The sequence below is a fragment of the Zootoca vivipara genome, chromosome 12 (genome assembly GCF_963506605.1).
Source record: "Zootoca vivipara chromosome 12, rZooViv1.1, whole genome shotgun sequence".
NCBI classification, from domain to species: Eukaryota; Metazoa; Chordata; class Lepidosauria; order Squamata; family Lacertidae; genus Zootoca; species Zootoca vivipara.
Window position 1 is genome coordinate 57,530,892 of NC_083287.1, and position 16,322 is coordinate 57,547,213.

A 16,322-nucleotide genomic window follows, 5' to 3' on the forward strand; every position below is an offset into this window, starting at 1 on the left:
GCCCTTGTGAGAGCAGGAGGCTGGGCGAGAGAGGCCCCCTTTGGCCTGATCCAACCACAGGGCTCTTCTCAGCTTCTTCAGAACATAAGGAGAGTCATCTGGATCAGGCCAAGGGCCCATCTCATCCTGTACTCACAGGGGCCAACCAGATGCCTGTGGGAAACCAGCAGGATTCGAACACAAGAGCCCTCTCCCCTCACATGGCTCCCAGCAACTGAGATTCAGAAGCATCTCTGTCTCCAACTGCAGAGATGGAGCAAAGCCATGATTTTGTCTAACCTTCTTTTAAATCCAACTCTTTCAATCCTCTTTTAAGCCCCCTAAGCAGCAGTCGGTGGCCATCCCGGTCTCCTGTGGAAGGGAGTTCCACAGCTTAACTAAGTTCCAACGTTCAGCTTCCATGAGTTTTTGTGCTATGAGACGGGGAGAAATCTTTGCTCTCTCTCCCTTTCTCCATTCCGTGCGTATTGTTACCAAACTCCTGTCGTGTTGCCTCTTTCTGGCCCTTTCTCCAAACTAAAAAGCCCCAAGTTGCAGGGGCCAAGGCGCCCCCCAGGATTGAGGGGGCCCAGCACTCCTTGTACACAACAGAGGAGGCAGAGTGTTCTGGAGGAGCCGGCCCCTGGACTTGCAAGGGGCGATATCTGTTGTGTGTGTGACTTCACACATGTGCGCCATGCAAAGGGCACCCTCAAAATTGAGGCTCCCTGGCACCTTTTGCTTCACCCCCTTGATCATTTTGGTTGGCCTTTTCTTTTTCTTTTAAATTTATTTACAGTATACTTTTCAGATATATACATTTCACTGATTTTACAATCATTTTGACATTTTAAAACTTGACTTCCTTCCCCCTCTTTCTGCGGTTCCTTAAATTTATCCTGCGGTTCCTTACACCTTCTGCATACCCAAATTAACTTAACTTACTCGTTTATCTTCTTTAAATACATACTCTTATATAACTGCAGGTTATTACAATAATCCTGCCAGTGTTTTTATCTGCTTACAATTCATCTGCAAATATTCAATAAACCATTTCCATTCTTTTATAAAAAGTTTGTCACCTTTATTTCTTATTCTCCCGGTAAATTTCACCATTTCTGCACATTCCATAAGTTTGGCCTCCTCTGAACCTTTCCCAACTCTACAATCTCCACTTTCAGATGAGGCGACCAGAACCCTACACAGTGTTCCAAATGCTCCTTCCACGAGACGCATTCCCCCCCCCCCCACCGCACCCTTTGGAGCCGACAGCCCTGCTTACCAGACAGCGTGGATCGCAAGCCTGGCTGGTACGGAAAGGTTTGGGACGCGGGCAGCACCGTCGTGCCAGGGGTACCAGTCACGAGTCTGGGCAAACTGGGTCCCAGCGGCCAGGAGGTGGACCAGGAAGGCGAGGCGGGAGGCTCCTTGGAGGGCCGGATCCTGGGCGATTCCGGGATGCCGGTTACTCCTCCAGAAGGAGATGGTGTCTCTGGGACAGGGGGTGTTGTGCCAGTGTCCGTGGAGGGTGTCGTCACACCAGCTGCGGGCACCACCTCTGGAAAGAAGCATGGGGGAAATGCAGAACGTGCCTTGGGAGTCCGGCCTCACAAACTACGAACCCCAGAATTTGGGGTCCCTTCCAAACCGGTCTCAAAGCTTTGCAGCTGCTTGGCAGCATTGTGCAGCGCGAACCCACATGTTTCGCAGCGCCAACCCAAACGTTTTATTTTTATTTGTTTGCTTCTTTGTTTGTGTGATTGACAAACCGCCCTTCATCAGAAGATCGGAGGGCGGTTCGCAAGGTTAACTACAAAGCAAAAGGGCAAATAAATAGTGAAAACAAAAAGAGCAAAACCAAGGGCCATAGCTGCCAAGTACCCTGTTTTCCCCGGGAAACCCCCGTTTTTACTTACCTTTTCCTGGTGGTCCCCCGTATCACGTTGTCTCCCGTTTTTCTCCGTTATTTTCTCCTGCCAGCGGCCATTTTTTTCCTTTCCGATTTGCCCTTCTATGGGCACCAAAAATGGCCCGCGCCAGCTTCAAAAGTCGCATCTACGCATGTCCGGAAGTGCATAGACGTGACTTCCGGTGCCGGCGGCGGCCATTTTTGGTGCCCATAGATGGGTGGAGCGACACCGGAAGTTGCGTTGACGCCCTTCCTGACATGCGTACAAGCGACTTTCGAAGCTGGCGGCGACCATTTTTGATGCCCATAGAAGGGCAAAGCGACACCGGAAGTTACGTCGACATAACTTCCGGTGTCACACGGCTGCCGGTCCCGGATTCTGCAGTCCGGGACTTGGAAGGTAAGCCAAGCCCCCCCCCCAGTAATAGATACATCAAACCGGGGGTTTGTGGTTAACACGTGGAAAGCCAACAGCTGATTCACTCCAAAACTGTACCAAAGTTTTGTAACAGTTTTGCAGGAAAATCTGCAGATTTTGCAGTACCCCCCTCAACCCTCAAATGGAGTAATTGTGGTACCTCGGTTTTTGAACGTAATCTACAGTGGTACCTCGACTTACGAACGACTCAACATCCAAATGTTTCGACTTACGAACGGAAAGCCGTTCACGGTTTTAGATAGGGTTTTCTCGACTTACGAATTTTTAGATGGGGTTGCTTCGACTTACGAATTTTTTCGATTATTCCCCCCCAATGCATTCCTATGGGGAAACGCGGTTTTTTTCGACTTACGGATTTTTCGACCTACGAATGTGCATTTGGAACGGATTAAATTCGTAAGTCGAGGTACCACTGTATTCCGGAAAACCGTTCAAGTTCCGAAACGTTCGAAAACTGAGGCACAAAGGGCGGCCTGCAAATTTAATAGAGGAAGTTGAGAAAAATAACATATGCATTTGACTTCCGAGATGCGTTCGAAAACAGAAGCATTTACTTCCGGGTTTACGGCATTCAAAAACCAAAATGTTCGTCAACAGAGACATTTGAAACCCGAGGTTCCACTGTACTGCTGTACTCAAAGCAGCCTCCCTTGCAAAGACAGGGGGGGCACTGTTTTCCTGGAGAAATCCTTGCCCTGTGCCAGCCTCGGCCTTCCCCTGTTCCCTACCCTCTATCTTCCATGCCCATCCTTGGCAGGAACAAGGACAGGAGCAATAGCCCTCTCCTCCACAAGGAACTTGTCTGTTCCTCTTTTCAAACCACCTGTGTTGATGGCCATCATTGCCTCCTGTGGGAGGGAGTTCCACAGTTTAACCACTATCAAAAGCATACGGAGGGTGCCAGGTTGTCTGAGGCTGGCATAGACTCTGGAAGGGAGGCCCCGTCAGCCAACCACCTTCCCCCGGAAGAACCCTACAGGTGCCCTCGCCAGTCCTCCCCAAACTCACTCCAGGGGCAGCCGAGCACCTCCATGCGCAAGGAGGGGCTCCCGCGAAAGTCCGTGGGCACGAGGCGGAGGATGCGGGCCAAGATGGGCGGGCGCAGCTCCTGGCGCACTGCTGTGGCGCTGTTGGAATTGCCCTCCAGGACCTGTGGGAGGTTGAGAAGTGTAAGCCGAGGCGGCAGAGGCAGAACTCTGCCAAGGCCTTCTAAAAGTATGTCAACTCAAAATTAGGTGCCGCCATAGAGTTCAGTGTTGATTGGCGGAATCGGCACAATTACGGATGGCCCATAAACCCCGTTCCGCATTTTTTAGGACTTGGTCGTTCAGTGTGGCAGCACCTGGCCTTTGGAACTCCCTGCCTCTTGAGATCAAACAGGCACCTGCTCAAAGCATTCTTGTTTAGCCAAGCTTAGAAAGCCACGGTAACTTTAATCTTATTTTAGTGTTTTAGGGGGGTCAGACTAGATGACTCTGTGGGTGCCTTCCAGCTCTACAGCTCTACAATTCTATGATACCGTATTAGCACCACAGCTGTATGTCTTAGGACCCACTGTATTTTAGTGGCTGTAAGTTGTTTTTAAATATTGTGGGAAGAATGGGGGCAATAAATAGATCGATAGATGCAAGTAACATAACTGCTTCATAAACAGAGCAGAAGATAAAGTAAAGCAGGATACAATCTGCAATTTCCATGTCTTCTTGGTGCGAGCTGAGCAGGATGAGTGCTTAGTAAGCGGGTCGTCTGTGTGGGGGGGGAGGGGTTAACTGTGATTCTTGCATTGCAGGGGGGTTGGACTAGATGAGCCTTGGGGGTCTTTTCCCACGCCAGCCCACTGAGCAGCTCTGCCTTCTTTTGGAGTGGGGAGCCCAGAGAGATCTCCTGGGAAGTGGGGAAGCCCGTCCTCAGCACCCGCTCAGGAGGACCCCGTAGCGGACAGGAAGAAGGGTGTGGGGGGGGGCGTGGGCAGAGGTGGTACCTGGGCCCGCAGGGAAGTGCTAGGGCCGTATCCAGATCGGGCGTAATTCCGGAAGTTGACCCCGTCGTCGCTGTAGACCAGGCGGTAGCGGGAGACGTACCCCCGAGAGGGTCCCCCACCTTGCGTGACCACGGCAGTGAGGAATGTGGGCTGAAGAAAGTCCACCTGGAAATAGGGGTCGGGGTCCGAGGGGTCCGGGCTCCACCCAGGGGCCATGTTCTGCCTGGTGGGGGGTCAGCAAAATAATAATAATAATAATAATAATAATAATAATAATAATAATAATGTTTTATTTATACCCCGCCCTTCCCGGTCCAGAAACAAATATAAAACATTGATTAAAAATTACTTAAAAACAGCATAAAGTACAACATAAATATAGCATCACCAGGGCCAAGTTAGTCCTGCTATGGCCAGCAAGGAGACCAGGGAAGTATTTAGAATGTGGGGACCCAGAAAGGTTTCTGCATAGAAAAAGGGAAGAGAAAAAGGAATGGAGGATCAGGCTAAATTGAAGGCCAGGCGGAATAGCTGTGTCTTACAGGCCCTGCGGAAGAAGATCAAGTCCCGCAGGGCCCTAGTCTCATGGGACGGAGCATTCTACCAGATCGGTGCCATCACTGAAAAGGCCCTGGCCCTGGTGGAGGATAATCTGGCTTCTTTAGGGCCCGGGATCCTTAAGCTGTTACTATTTGTGGACCTGAGGGTCCTCTGCGGGGCATACCGGAGGAGGGAGAGAGGTTGTTTTCTGCTGCTCCAGAGAAGCGGACACGGAGCAATGGATTCAAACTACAAGAAAGAAGATTCCACCTCAACATTAGGAAGAACTTCCTGACAGTAAGAGCTGTTCGGCAGTGGAATTTGCTACCAAGGAGTGTGGTGGAGTCTCCTTCTTTGGAGGTCTTGACAGCCATCTGTCAAGAATGCTTTGATGGTGTTTCCTGCTTGGCAGGGGGTTGGACTGGATGGCCCTTGTGGTCTCTTCCAACTCTAGGATTCTATGATTCTATGATTCATACCGGGAGAGGCGGTCCCGTAAGTACGAGGGCCCTAGGCTGCATTGGCCTTTAAAGGTCAAAACCAGCACCTTAAACCTGACCCTATACTCCATCGGGAGCCAGCGCAGCTGGTAGAGCACTGGGTGAATACGCTCCCACGGCAGAGACCCCGTGAAGAGCCGCATTCTGCACCCGCAGGAGTTTCTGGGACAGTTTCAAGGGCAGCCCCACGTAGAGCGAGTTACAGTAGTCAAGCCTGGAGGTGACCGTCGCATGGATCACTGTGGCCAGAGTCGGGGAGGGGAAGGTGAAAAAATGTCGCCTTGACTGTTGCTGCAACCTGCGCCTCCATGGAAAGGGAGGCGTCAAGGATTACCCCCAAACTCTTAACGGAATTGAGCTCCCGCAAGAGAAGGAAATTGGTCCCCCAACCCTATACCATCCTGATCCTGGTGCCTAGGGCATCAGGGGAAGGGGGGGGGGACCACAGACATTTTTCCATTGCCGTTTTTTAAAAAAACATTAATAGTCACAAGTTGCTCGGCCCTCTCCTCCCCCAGGAATTTGTCTAATCCTCTTTTAAAGAGAATTTAACATATTTTGTGGTTTTTATCTTGTATTTTTATGCCCTGAGGTTTATGGCTGAAGGGCAGCATTAAGGTAAAGGGGCCCCTGACCATCAGGTCCAGTCGTGTCCGACTCTGGGGTTGCGGCGCTCATCTCGCTCTATAGGCCGAGGGAGCTGCCGTTTGTCCGCAGACAGCTTCTGGGTCATGTGGCCAGCATGACAAAGCTGCTTCTGGCGATCCAGAGCAGCGCCCGGAAACACCGTTTGCCTTCCCACCAGAGTGGTCCTTTTTTATCTACTTGCACTTTGATGTGCTTTCGAACTGCTAGGTGGGCAGGAGCTGGGACTGAGCAATGGGAGCTCACCCCGTCGCGGGGATTCGAACTGCCGACGTTCTGATCGGCAAGCCCTAGGCTCTGTGGTTTAACCCAAATAAGAACAATAAATGACAATAATCATAAGCCCTTCCAAGTTGGTGGCCGTCACTGCCTCCTGCAGGAGGGATTTCCAGAAATTAACTATGCACTTTCTTCTATCACCATCGAGTTGTCTGGCCCCTTCCTTCCTTCCTTCCTTCCTTCCTTCCTTCCTTCCTTCCTTCCTTCCTTCCTTCCTTCTGCAATGCAACCCCCATGGCACCCTCACCCCAGTGCTCTCTGAGCTCCCCCCATCTGCCCCTGACTCCATGAAGCTGACTTGGACCCCCAAACTTACATGCTGGGCACGATGTTGAGGCGCCCGGCGTCTGGTGGGTTCCCGTCCTGGTAGGACGAGGCGCTCAGCTGCTGCTGGTGGATTCGCCCATCTTCCAGACCGAGGGCTTCGCTGCAGGAACCTGCGTCAAGAGGGTGCGCAAATCCAAACAGTTAGAGGTGCCCCCAGCTTCGCTTCCGTGGATTTGCAGCGCCGTCACCCGCCCGGGGCCCTTGGAAGCAGCCCTTCTCCAGGCCTGCCACAATGCCCAGCATTTCTAGAGCAAAACAAGTTTTGTTTTTATTTTATTACCCTAATATGCCGCCCTTTGCCCACAGATCTCAGGGCACATCACAACATGTGTCAGAACTGTCCACTGTAGGAACTGCGGTGTGGCCAAAGTCCCCTGGAGAGTCCATGGGCTGAAGTGAGATTTGACCCACGGCCGTGCCAGCTGCCCAGACTCAGCTGCCATCCTGCATCGCGGGGTGGGGTGGGGCTAGATGACCCTGGGAACCCCGACCAACTTTAGAGTTCTGTAATTCTAACCCACAGCGCCTCAGCCTGTCCGGTGAGTCGCAGGGAGATGTTGAGACCCTGGGAGAGAATCCTTCGTAGAATTGCAGAGTTGGAAAGGGCAGCGAGCCTCAGCCTCCTGCAATGCAGGAATCTTTTGACCCACATGAAGCTCGAACCCACAGCCCTGAGAGTAAGAGTCTTGTGCTCTGTATTGGGAAATGATATATAATGAACCGGGGTGGGGGGTGGGGTGGGAATGTTTAAAAGTACCTTTCTGGAAAAAAATCAGAGTCCTTTTTGTTGGGGATAATTCAGTGGGAAATTCCCAGGTTTCAAAAAAGACTGTTCATGTATGTGAAGAATGGCAACATAAACTGATGGAATATGCGCAGCTTGCAGATTTAACAGACAGAACAAGAGAACAAGAAGAATGCACATTTACAGAAGACTGGAAAATGTTTACTGAGCATATGGGTGAAAATTGTGTTCATTGAAAAACGCTGGTAGCATTAAGGTAAATTCGACAGTGTAAATAAGATTTGGCGGGTGCAACATTGGATTACTGAATGTTTTTCAGGCATGTCCAACAGGTAGATCGTGATCTACTGGTAGATCACGGGGTATTCCTGGTAGATCCTGGTTGACCTGTGGCCCCTCAGCGATCTCCTTACAAAGAAGCAAAAAAGCCCCCAACTTTGGCTTCCTAAAAAAAGCTCCACAACTTTGGGTAGACCACTGCCAGTCTTTTTACGACAATGGGTAGATCACTGCCAGGTTTTTTTTAACACTGTGAGTAGATCACAGTCTCTTGGGAGTTGGACGTCCCATCATGTAAAATATGCGGGGATGTGGGGTATACAAATTGAACTACGGAAAGAGAAGAAGGGAAGTCATTGATATTTTAAGGATGTTAAAACAAGTATTCCAAAATGTAAAACAGAAAAAACTCAATAAAAATCATACACACACACACAAAAACAGAATCCTTCATAGAATCCTAGAATTGTAGAGTTGGGAAGGACAACGAGGGTCACCTAGCCCCCCCCCCTGCAACACAGGAATCTTTTGACCCACATTAAGCTCGAACCCACAACCCTGGTATTAAGAGTCTCGTGCTCTACCCACCGGGCTATCCCACCAACATTGAGGAATGAAAGGTGCTGGGTGCAGATCTGGGAAAGGGCTGGGACCAAGCCACCACCACCCCACTTTACCTGGCTGGGGGAAGGTGAGACCTTCAGGAAAGGGCCATCCACTGGGGGACACCTGCAAGGATGGAGAGAAAAGAGAGTCACCTTCCGCTAGCCACTTTGGATAAATGGGAATTGCCCTTTCAACCCTCCTCCTCCTTCCAGGGAGCTGACGGTGTTGTTACTTGGCTCCTTGGTTTTAACGGCACAACAGCCCTGCGAGGAAGGCTGGGAAAGGGTAACCGAGAGATACGGAGACAAGATGAAAAAATTGTTCTTATATGCAACAACTGCGGCAAGAGTTTTGTTAGCCCAGAGAGGGAAACAACAGGAGTTAGCAAGAAAAGAAGAGGGGCAGGTGAAGATGATGGACTTTGCAGAACTGGCGAAACTGACGGGAAGAATCCGGAACCAGCGAGAGCAAGCATTCCAAAAGGACTGGAACAAATTCATATTATATTTGAAAGACAGCTGCAAGCAATTAACACCATTAGCAGGGTGATCTGAAGATCTGTAAGGTGAAATTGCTACCTATCCAGGTTGAGTCCTATAATATTTTAGGTGATGGTATAACAAGGATAGGAAGCGAAGCAAAATATAAAGAAGCCGTTAGGCTCAGTTGAGCCAAAGAGATAAAAACAAGAGGTGTGATGTTACATAATGTGATTACAGTATATGTAAAACCAATAAAAATTGTTTTTTTAAAAAAGAAAAGAAATGCTGAAGATTGTCCAAGCTAATAAATAAACAGATGAATGAATATGGAAGTTAAAAAAGAAAAGGAAAGCAAAAGGAAAGGAAAGAGTAAGCAGCCCCAGACCAGCCCACGAGCTTCTTGGCTGAGTGGGGATTTGATCTCAGTCCCCACCAGTCCTCAACTGTCACTTGAACCACCTGTCCTTGGCTCCCTCCTGGAAACCTGAGTCCTTAGCGACTCCCCCCCCCCCCCGGCCCATCCTGCCTCGATTCCCCTTGGCACTCTTACCTGAGTTGGATGGGGCACCGAAGGCTTCGGTGGCTGTTTTTCGGAAGTCCAGGAGCTGAAATAAATATTGCAAGGACTTTTGTTATGGGGTTCCAAAAAAGCTCTAAAACTGCGATCGCTGGTGCAGGAATGTCTCTCTAGAGTCGATTATTGCTTAGCCAAGCCTGCCTAGATGTCCAGAAAGTTGCTAGGAGTTTTAGGTTTTTTTTAGTCTGTTGCTGCTTTTTTCAAAAGTCTTAAGTTGCTGTTATTTTTTCTTATTGATAATTTTATTGCTTTTTTTTTGTAAACCGCTTTACAAGTGGTGCGTGAATCTTAAGAAATAAGTGAACAAGTCCATTGCAAGGGAGATGCGTCTCGGAGGATGGGGGCTAGCCGCTTTTCAGCATTTGGGGATAAAATGAATCGACAGATAATTTAAAGGCAGAGAAAATCTGCCAAGAGGCATCGAGAGGAGGAAAGGATTCATGGGCGTTGCTTTGTTCACGGATACAAAGATTCTTAAGGATGGTATTCTTAAGGATGGAAGTTTTCAGAAGCAAGACTCTAGTCCTCATGGATAAGAAAGGCAAAATCATGTAGGGGGCGCCTCCCCTTGTAATCCAGCAATTCAGTTCCCAGAGAATCTCTTTGCGTGGAATTGGACCTCACTCTCAATGCCAGCATAAAGCAGAGTGGCCGGGGAAACCCAGCCAGGTGGGCAGGGTATAAATAATATATTATTATCATTATTATAATTCCCCAACTGGTGCTCTTTTGGACTACGACTCCCATCAGAGACAGCTTGCTGGATCAGGCCAAAGGGGGCCCATCAAGTCCAGCATCCTATTCTCATTCAACCAGTTGTTGTTGTTGTTGTTGTTGTTGTTGTTGTTGTTGTTGTTGTTGTTGTTACTAATACCTCACCCATCTGGCTGGGTTTTCCCAGCCACTCTGAGAGGCTTCCAGCACACTTGTTTAGTCGTTTAGTCATGTCCGCCTCTTGGTGACCCCATGGACCAGAGCACGCCAGGCACTCCTGTCTTCCACTGCCTCCCGCAGTTTGGTCAAACTCATGTTTGTAGCTTCGAGAACAGGGCCGTCTTGAGCAGATCGCGCGCCCTGGTGCTGAGGGGCGGAGATCGCTCCGCTGCCCGCCCTGCCCTCGCAGGGCGCAATTGGTTTCCGCGCGGCTTTCCCGCGCGGCGCCCTCCTTGCCAGGCCGGCGCCCAGCTTACCAGCCCCCCCGCCGTGGTGCACTGCGCCACCGGGGGTCTATGTAGAGCCGGCCCTGTTCGAGAACACTGTCCAACCATCTGGTCCTCTGTTGTCCCCTTCTCCTAGTGCCCTCCATCTTTCCCAACATCAGGGTCTTTTCCATGGAGTGTTCTCTTCTCATGAGGTGGCCAAAGTATTGGAGCCTCAGCTTCAGGATCTGTCCTTCCAGTGACCACTCAGGGCTGATTTCCTTCAGAATGGATAGGTTTGATCTTCTTGCAGTCCATGGGACTCTCAAGAGTCTCCTCCAGCACCATAATTCAAAAGAATCCATTCTTCGGGGATCAGCCTTCTTTATGGTCCAGCTCTCACTTCCATACATCACCAGTACTAGGAAAACCATAGCTTTAACTATACGGACCTTTGTCGGCAAGGTGGTGGTCTCAGCTTTTTAAGATGCTGTCTAGCACATATAAAAACATAATAATGTGCTAATGGGCAACTCCCAAGCAGGATTCGAACACAAGAGCCGCCTTGCCTCCTGTGGCTTCTAGGAACTGGTACCCAAAAGCTTTGCTGCCTCTTAATCTGGAAGCAGAACAGAGCATCCTGGCTTGCTGCCAGGCCTCTCCTCCGCCACAAATTTGCCTAATGCTCTTTTAAAGCCATCCATTGCTGCCTCTTGTGGCAGAGAGTTCCACAGTTTAGCTCTGTAGAATCGTACCACCGCAAGGGTAATCTAATCCAACCTCTCGCACGAACCCACGACCCTGAGATGAAGAATCTCATGCTCCACCGACTGAGCTACCTCACCCAACCCACAGCCCCTACACCACGTTGGGGGGGGGGGCAGGCTCTAAAGGAGACTCCCCCCCACCATGCATTACCTGCTGGTCCCAACCGAGGGCGCTCTGCTTTCGGGCACACAGCCGACCTCATCGCCGGCGCCAGGGCAGTCGCTGACCCCATCACACCTCTGGGATGCTTCGATGCAGACCCCCGACATGGCACAGCGGAACTGGGAGGGCAAGCAGCCCCCTGGGGTGGAGGGGGGCTCTGGAGACGGGCCGACTCCTGCCAAGGGAACCCACAGAACAGATCCGGTGAAGGAAGGATCGGAGAGAATTTATTATGAACCCCAACTCTGTGTGGAAAAGTAACCAACCCTGCTAAAACGTACCCCAATAACCAAGCCTGTAATAAAGGGGAAACATTCTTTCTGCAAGCTTGCAACTCACGAAGGCTGAGGGGAAGTTTAGGCTGACCGACTGAACTGACCACTGTCAGACGTTAAGACAAAACCGAAACAAAAAACCGTGACAATAAACAAGGAAAATGCATTTATATGCTAAGCAGCAATGAAAATAAATACTACAAAATGCAAAATGTAAATTCAAAATTCATCAAGTGTTTCAGGTGGATGTAAAATTGGTGTACTATAATATTCTGCTTCAATTCCTTGTCCTTGATGAATTTTATGTGCTTTATTGCACTATGGACTGGTATTTGTTAGTAGTATTTATGCACTATTGAGCATATATGTCAGGCCATTGCATTTTGCATTTTGCAGTATTTATTTTCATTGCTGTTTAGCATATAAATACATTTTCATTGTTTATTGTCACGGTTTTTTTGTTTGGGTTTTGTCTTTTCTTATACAGTGGTACCTTGACATACGAACGACTCGACAACCGAATTTTTCGACTTACGAATGGGGGTAATGGTCGCACGCTCACGAATTTCTCGACATCTGAACGGAAACCGCGGCGGTTTTAGATAGGGGTTTTTTGACTTACAAATTTTTAGATGGGGTTGCTTCGACTTACGATTTTTTCTGTTTCCAATGCATTCCTATGGGAAATTGCGTTTCCAATGGCGCTTTTTGACTTATAAATTTTTTGACCTACGAAGTTCCTTCGGAACGGATTAAATCCGTAAGTCGAGGCACCCCTGTATTTCCATGATTGTCTGTTTGTTACTTATTCACTGTCAGAAGTTGGCAGAGCCTAGCAGTAAGGAAGCAAAATTATCTTTGAAACTTGGAATCTGCTTGATTTTAAGAAGAAATGGGGGCAGAATTATACTAAATTATACTAAACAACTAAAAACTTTGGCAGGATTTGAGGAATGCTTCTAATCACGAAAAACTGTGGAAAAATGGATTACTATTCTTGAAACAAATTAGAGAAAATACGATAAGCAGATGAAAAGGAAGATTGATAATGGTAACCATGGAAGGTTGGAGGGAAGTCAAGGGGTTTAGAGAATCCTAAATGAGGAGGAGGTGAATGACACGTTTGAATTTAAACTTGTTACGTAAAACTTAATAAAAATATTAAAATGCAGAGAGAGAGAGAGAGAGAGAGAGAGAGAGAGAGAGAGAGAGAGAGACCAAAATGGCAGAGAATATTAAGAGGGGCCATTTGGCCTCACATGGGGTGCCATATTATGAAAGATTACCAAAGTCTGAACCTTTTCCCATTCTGCAATCTCCTTTTTGAGCGGAGGCAACCAGAACTGCACGCAATATATTTGACGGATTGCTTGGTTTTACGTGCTTCCTAAGGGGTCTCTGCCCACTACTCACCGCAGTGCTTCTCATCCGAGAAGTCCCCGCAGTCGTTGAATCCATCACAAATGGCCCCATGGGGCCCGGCGGGGACGCAACGCCCGTTCTGGCAGTGGAACTCCCCTGTCCAGCAAGGCCTAGCAGTGGGTGGCACCGTTGGGGTCCCGGGAGGCTCTGGGGACACTGAAAGGGGGCGAAGGGTGTGTGGAAGTTCGAGGGTTTAGACAGAAAGAATGGCAAATTAATTTAAAAATACTGGGAAATGATTTATAACGAACTGAATAAAATGTTTAAGATAACCTTCGTGAAAAACCCAGAAGCATTTTTGCTAGGCATTTCAGGTCAAGAGTTGCCGAAAGAGAAGAAATAATAATAATAATAATAATAATAATAATAATAATAATAATAATAATATATTATTATTTATACCCCGCCCATCTGGCCGGGTCTCCCCAGCCACTCTGGGCGGCTTCCAACAGAAGAATAAAACACAATAATCTATTAAACATTAAAAGCCTCCCTGAACAGGGCTGCCTTCAGATGTCTTCTAAAAGTCTGGTAGTTGTTTTCCTCTTTGACATCTGTTGGGAGGACGTTCCACAGGGCAGGCGCCACCACTGAGAAGGCCCTCTGCCTAGTTCCCTGCAACTTGGCTTCTCGCAACGAGGGAACTGCCAGAAGGCCCTCGGTGCTGGACCTCAGTGTCCGGGCAGAACGATGGGGGTGGAGACGCTCCTTCAGGTATACTGGACCGAGGTCATTTAGGGCTTTCAAGGTCAGCACCAACACTTTGAATTGTGCTCGGAAACGTACTGTTCATTTATGCGACTGTTCATGTATGTGACAACTGCGGCAAGGAGATTGCTAGCACAAAGATGGAAAAGTACTGAAATACCCAACTAAAGGAGAATGGCAAGGAAAACTGATGATGGAATACGCTGAAAAATGGCCAGATTAATGGAAAGACTTCGAGACAAAGACCATGGAGATTTTAAGAAGGACTGGCAACCATTTGTGTTATATTTACAGAATCCACGTAAAGAAAGAGACTCACTTGCAGGGTTTGATTAAACATTTGCAATTTACAAAATAATGTAGGAATAGAAATAGGATGTTAAACTGATAAGAGAAGAAGAATTAAATTTTTTTTTTAAGAATAAGAACTAACCAACAAGCAGGGAGAGATAATATGCCAAAAACCTAGAAAAGGAAGTTGAGGGAAGTGGTGGTGGGTGGGTGTGTGTTGAGGCTTTGAAATGTATTTTGTCTTTGAAATAATGGTTGTAATGGTGATACAACTGAAAAATTAAATAAAAATTATTTTTTTAAAAAAAAAAAGTCAGAAGGAACAGCAGTACAGTGGTGCCTGCTTAACGAAATTTCCGCTTAACGAAAGGATTTTTCGAGCGGAGGTTGCCTCGCCAGACGAATTCGTTTTTCGAAAAATTCGTCTAGCGGATCGCAATTTCCCATTGGAATGCATTGAAATTCAATTAAAGCGTTCCTATGGGCAAAAAAAAAATTCAATGCATTCCTATGGGATTCGCTAGACGAATTTTTCGTTATAAGAAAAGACCCGTGGAACGAATTAAATTCGTCTAGCGAGGCACCACTGCACCCAACCCTAGGGCACCCCCCCCGCCAGATCTTGCCCGCCCTGCCATCCTACCTTTCCCACAGCCCAGCAGCTCCACGCGGAGGAAGATCCCGTTGTGGAAGTCGCGGGGAAGGATCCGGACGTGCCGGGCACGCACCATGTGCTGGAAGGTCCTGACCACGGGGGTCGCGTCGTCAAAGTTCCCTTGGAAAAGCTAGAGGCAGGGGAAGTGACTGAGGGTTACAAAAAGCACCTCCTGAATTATTTGCCTATTGGATGGAAGTTAATAACGGGGCAACAGAAATGGATTTTACATGCTCTCATGGTAGCCAAGAGCATAATGTTGATGAACTGGAAGAATAAAGATATGGTCCCCTTTAATAAATGGTTACAGGTAGGTAGCCGTGTTGGTCTGAGTCGAAGCAAAATAAAAAAATTCCTTCAGTAGCACCTTAAAGACCAACTAAGTTTATATTTTGGTATGAGCTTTCGTGTGCATGCACACTTCTTCAGATACTGAAGAAGTCTGAAGAAGTGTGTATCTGAAGAAGTGTGTATCTGAAGAAGTGTGTATCTGAAGAAGTGTGTATCTGAAGAAGTGTGCATGCACACGAAAGCTCATACCAAAATATAAACTTAGTTGGTCTTTAAGGTGCTACTGAAGGAATTTTTTTATTTTAATAAATGGATCGACGATATGATAACACTCGCAAATTATGAACAGACGGCTTGCAGACGTAGACTTAGCTTGGATGAATACGACAATATTTGAAATGGGTTTATACCAAATGCAGGAGGCTATTAATATTTACATAGGATAATAATATCAACTTTATAAAAGAATGTGTGGGTTAGGGTATTTTTTCATATATATAGATATATTTGGGGTTCTTTTCCTTTGCACATTTTTGTGCCTTTTTTCATTTTCTTCTCCTCTTTTTCTTTGTATTTCTTTATAATTGAAAACTTTTCAATAAAGTATTAATACCAACATTACGAAGCACCTAGTCATCTAGAAACATATACGGACCCTCCATCTTTTGAGCCATGGTCTGAGAACCTCCCTACCCTGGCCATATTTAAACACATCTCTTATGGACATCAGTTTCTTTTCCTTCCTTCCTTCCTCCCTCTTCCTCTTCCTCTCTCTTTCTCCATTGGAAGGTGGTCGACTCGCCTTCCTTAGATCAGGGGTCAGCAAACTTTTTCAGCATGGGGCCGGTCCACTGTCCCTCAGACCTTTGGGGGGGGGGGCTGGACTACATTTTGGGGGGGGGGAATGAACCAATTCCTATGCCTCACAAATAACCCAGAGATGCATTTTAAATAAAAGGACACATTCTACTCATGTAAAAACACGCTGCTTCTTGGACCGTCCGCGGGTCGGATTCTGAAGGCGATTGGGCCGCATCCGGCCCCCGGGCCTTAGTTTGCCTACCCCACGGATTAGAGGCTTGTAAGCAGAGCTCGAATGGCTATTCCTGCTTAACCTGAGATTCCTAAATTGCAGGGGGTTGGACTAGATGACCCTTGGGTCCCTTCCAACTCTATGATTCCATGATTCCACGCAATACAGATGTCCTACAGTTGTTCCCCAACTAAACCCATAAGATCAAGAGTCTTAGATACAGACGCACAAAGTCCCGAAAGCAGCCTTTCCCAACCTGGTTCCCTCCAGGCGTTCTGAACTACAACTCC

At 47.9% G+C, this 16,322-nt stretch overlaps 1 protein-coding gene across 1 annotated transcript in view; it reads right to left on the reverse strand.

Moving 5' to 3' along the window:
- Window positions 1–16,322, reverse strand: part of LOC118092051 (SCO-spondin-like) — a 187,176-nt gene that overhangs the window by 96,515 nt on the left and 74,339 nt on the right. The window contains exons 43-52 of the mRNA XM_060281073.1: window positions 14,697–14,838; window positions 13,046–13,210; window positions 11,346–11,532; window positions 9,262–9,316; window positions 8,301–8,352; window positions 6,589–6,709; window positions 5,408–5,492; window positions 4,309–4,473; window positions 3,336–3,477; window positions 1,262–1,585 (exon numbers count right to left, since the gene is read on the reverse strand). Of these exons, the coding sequence (XP_060137056.1) occupies window positions 1,262–1,585; window positions 3,336–3,477; window positions 4,309–4,473; window positions 5,408–5,492; window positions 6,589–6,709; window positions 8,301–8,352; window positions 9,262–9,316; window positions 11,346–11,532; window positions 13,046–13,210; window positions 14,697–14,838 (1,438 nt within the window). The remainder of the gene's footprint in view (window positions 1–1,261; window positions 1,586–3,335; window positions 3,478–4,308; window positions 4,474–5,407; window positions 5,493–6,588; window positions 6,710–8,300; window positions 8,353–9,261; window positions 9,317–11,345; window positions 11,533–13,045; window positions 13,211–14,696; window positions 14,839–16,322) is intronic.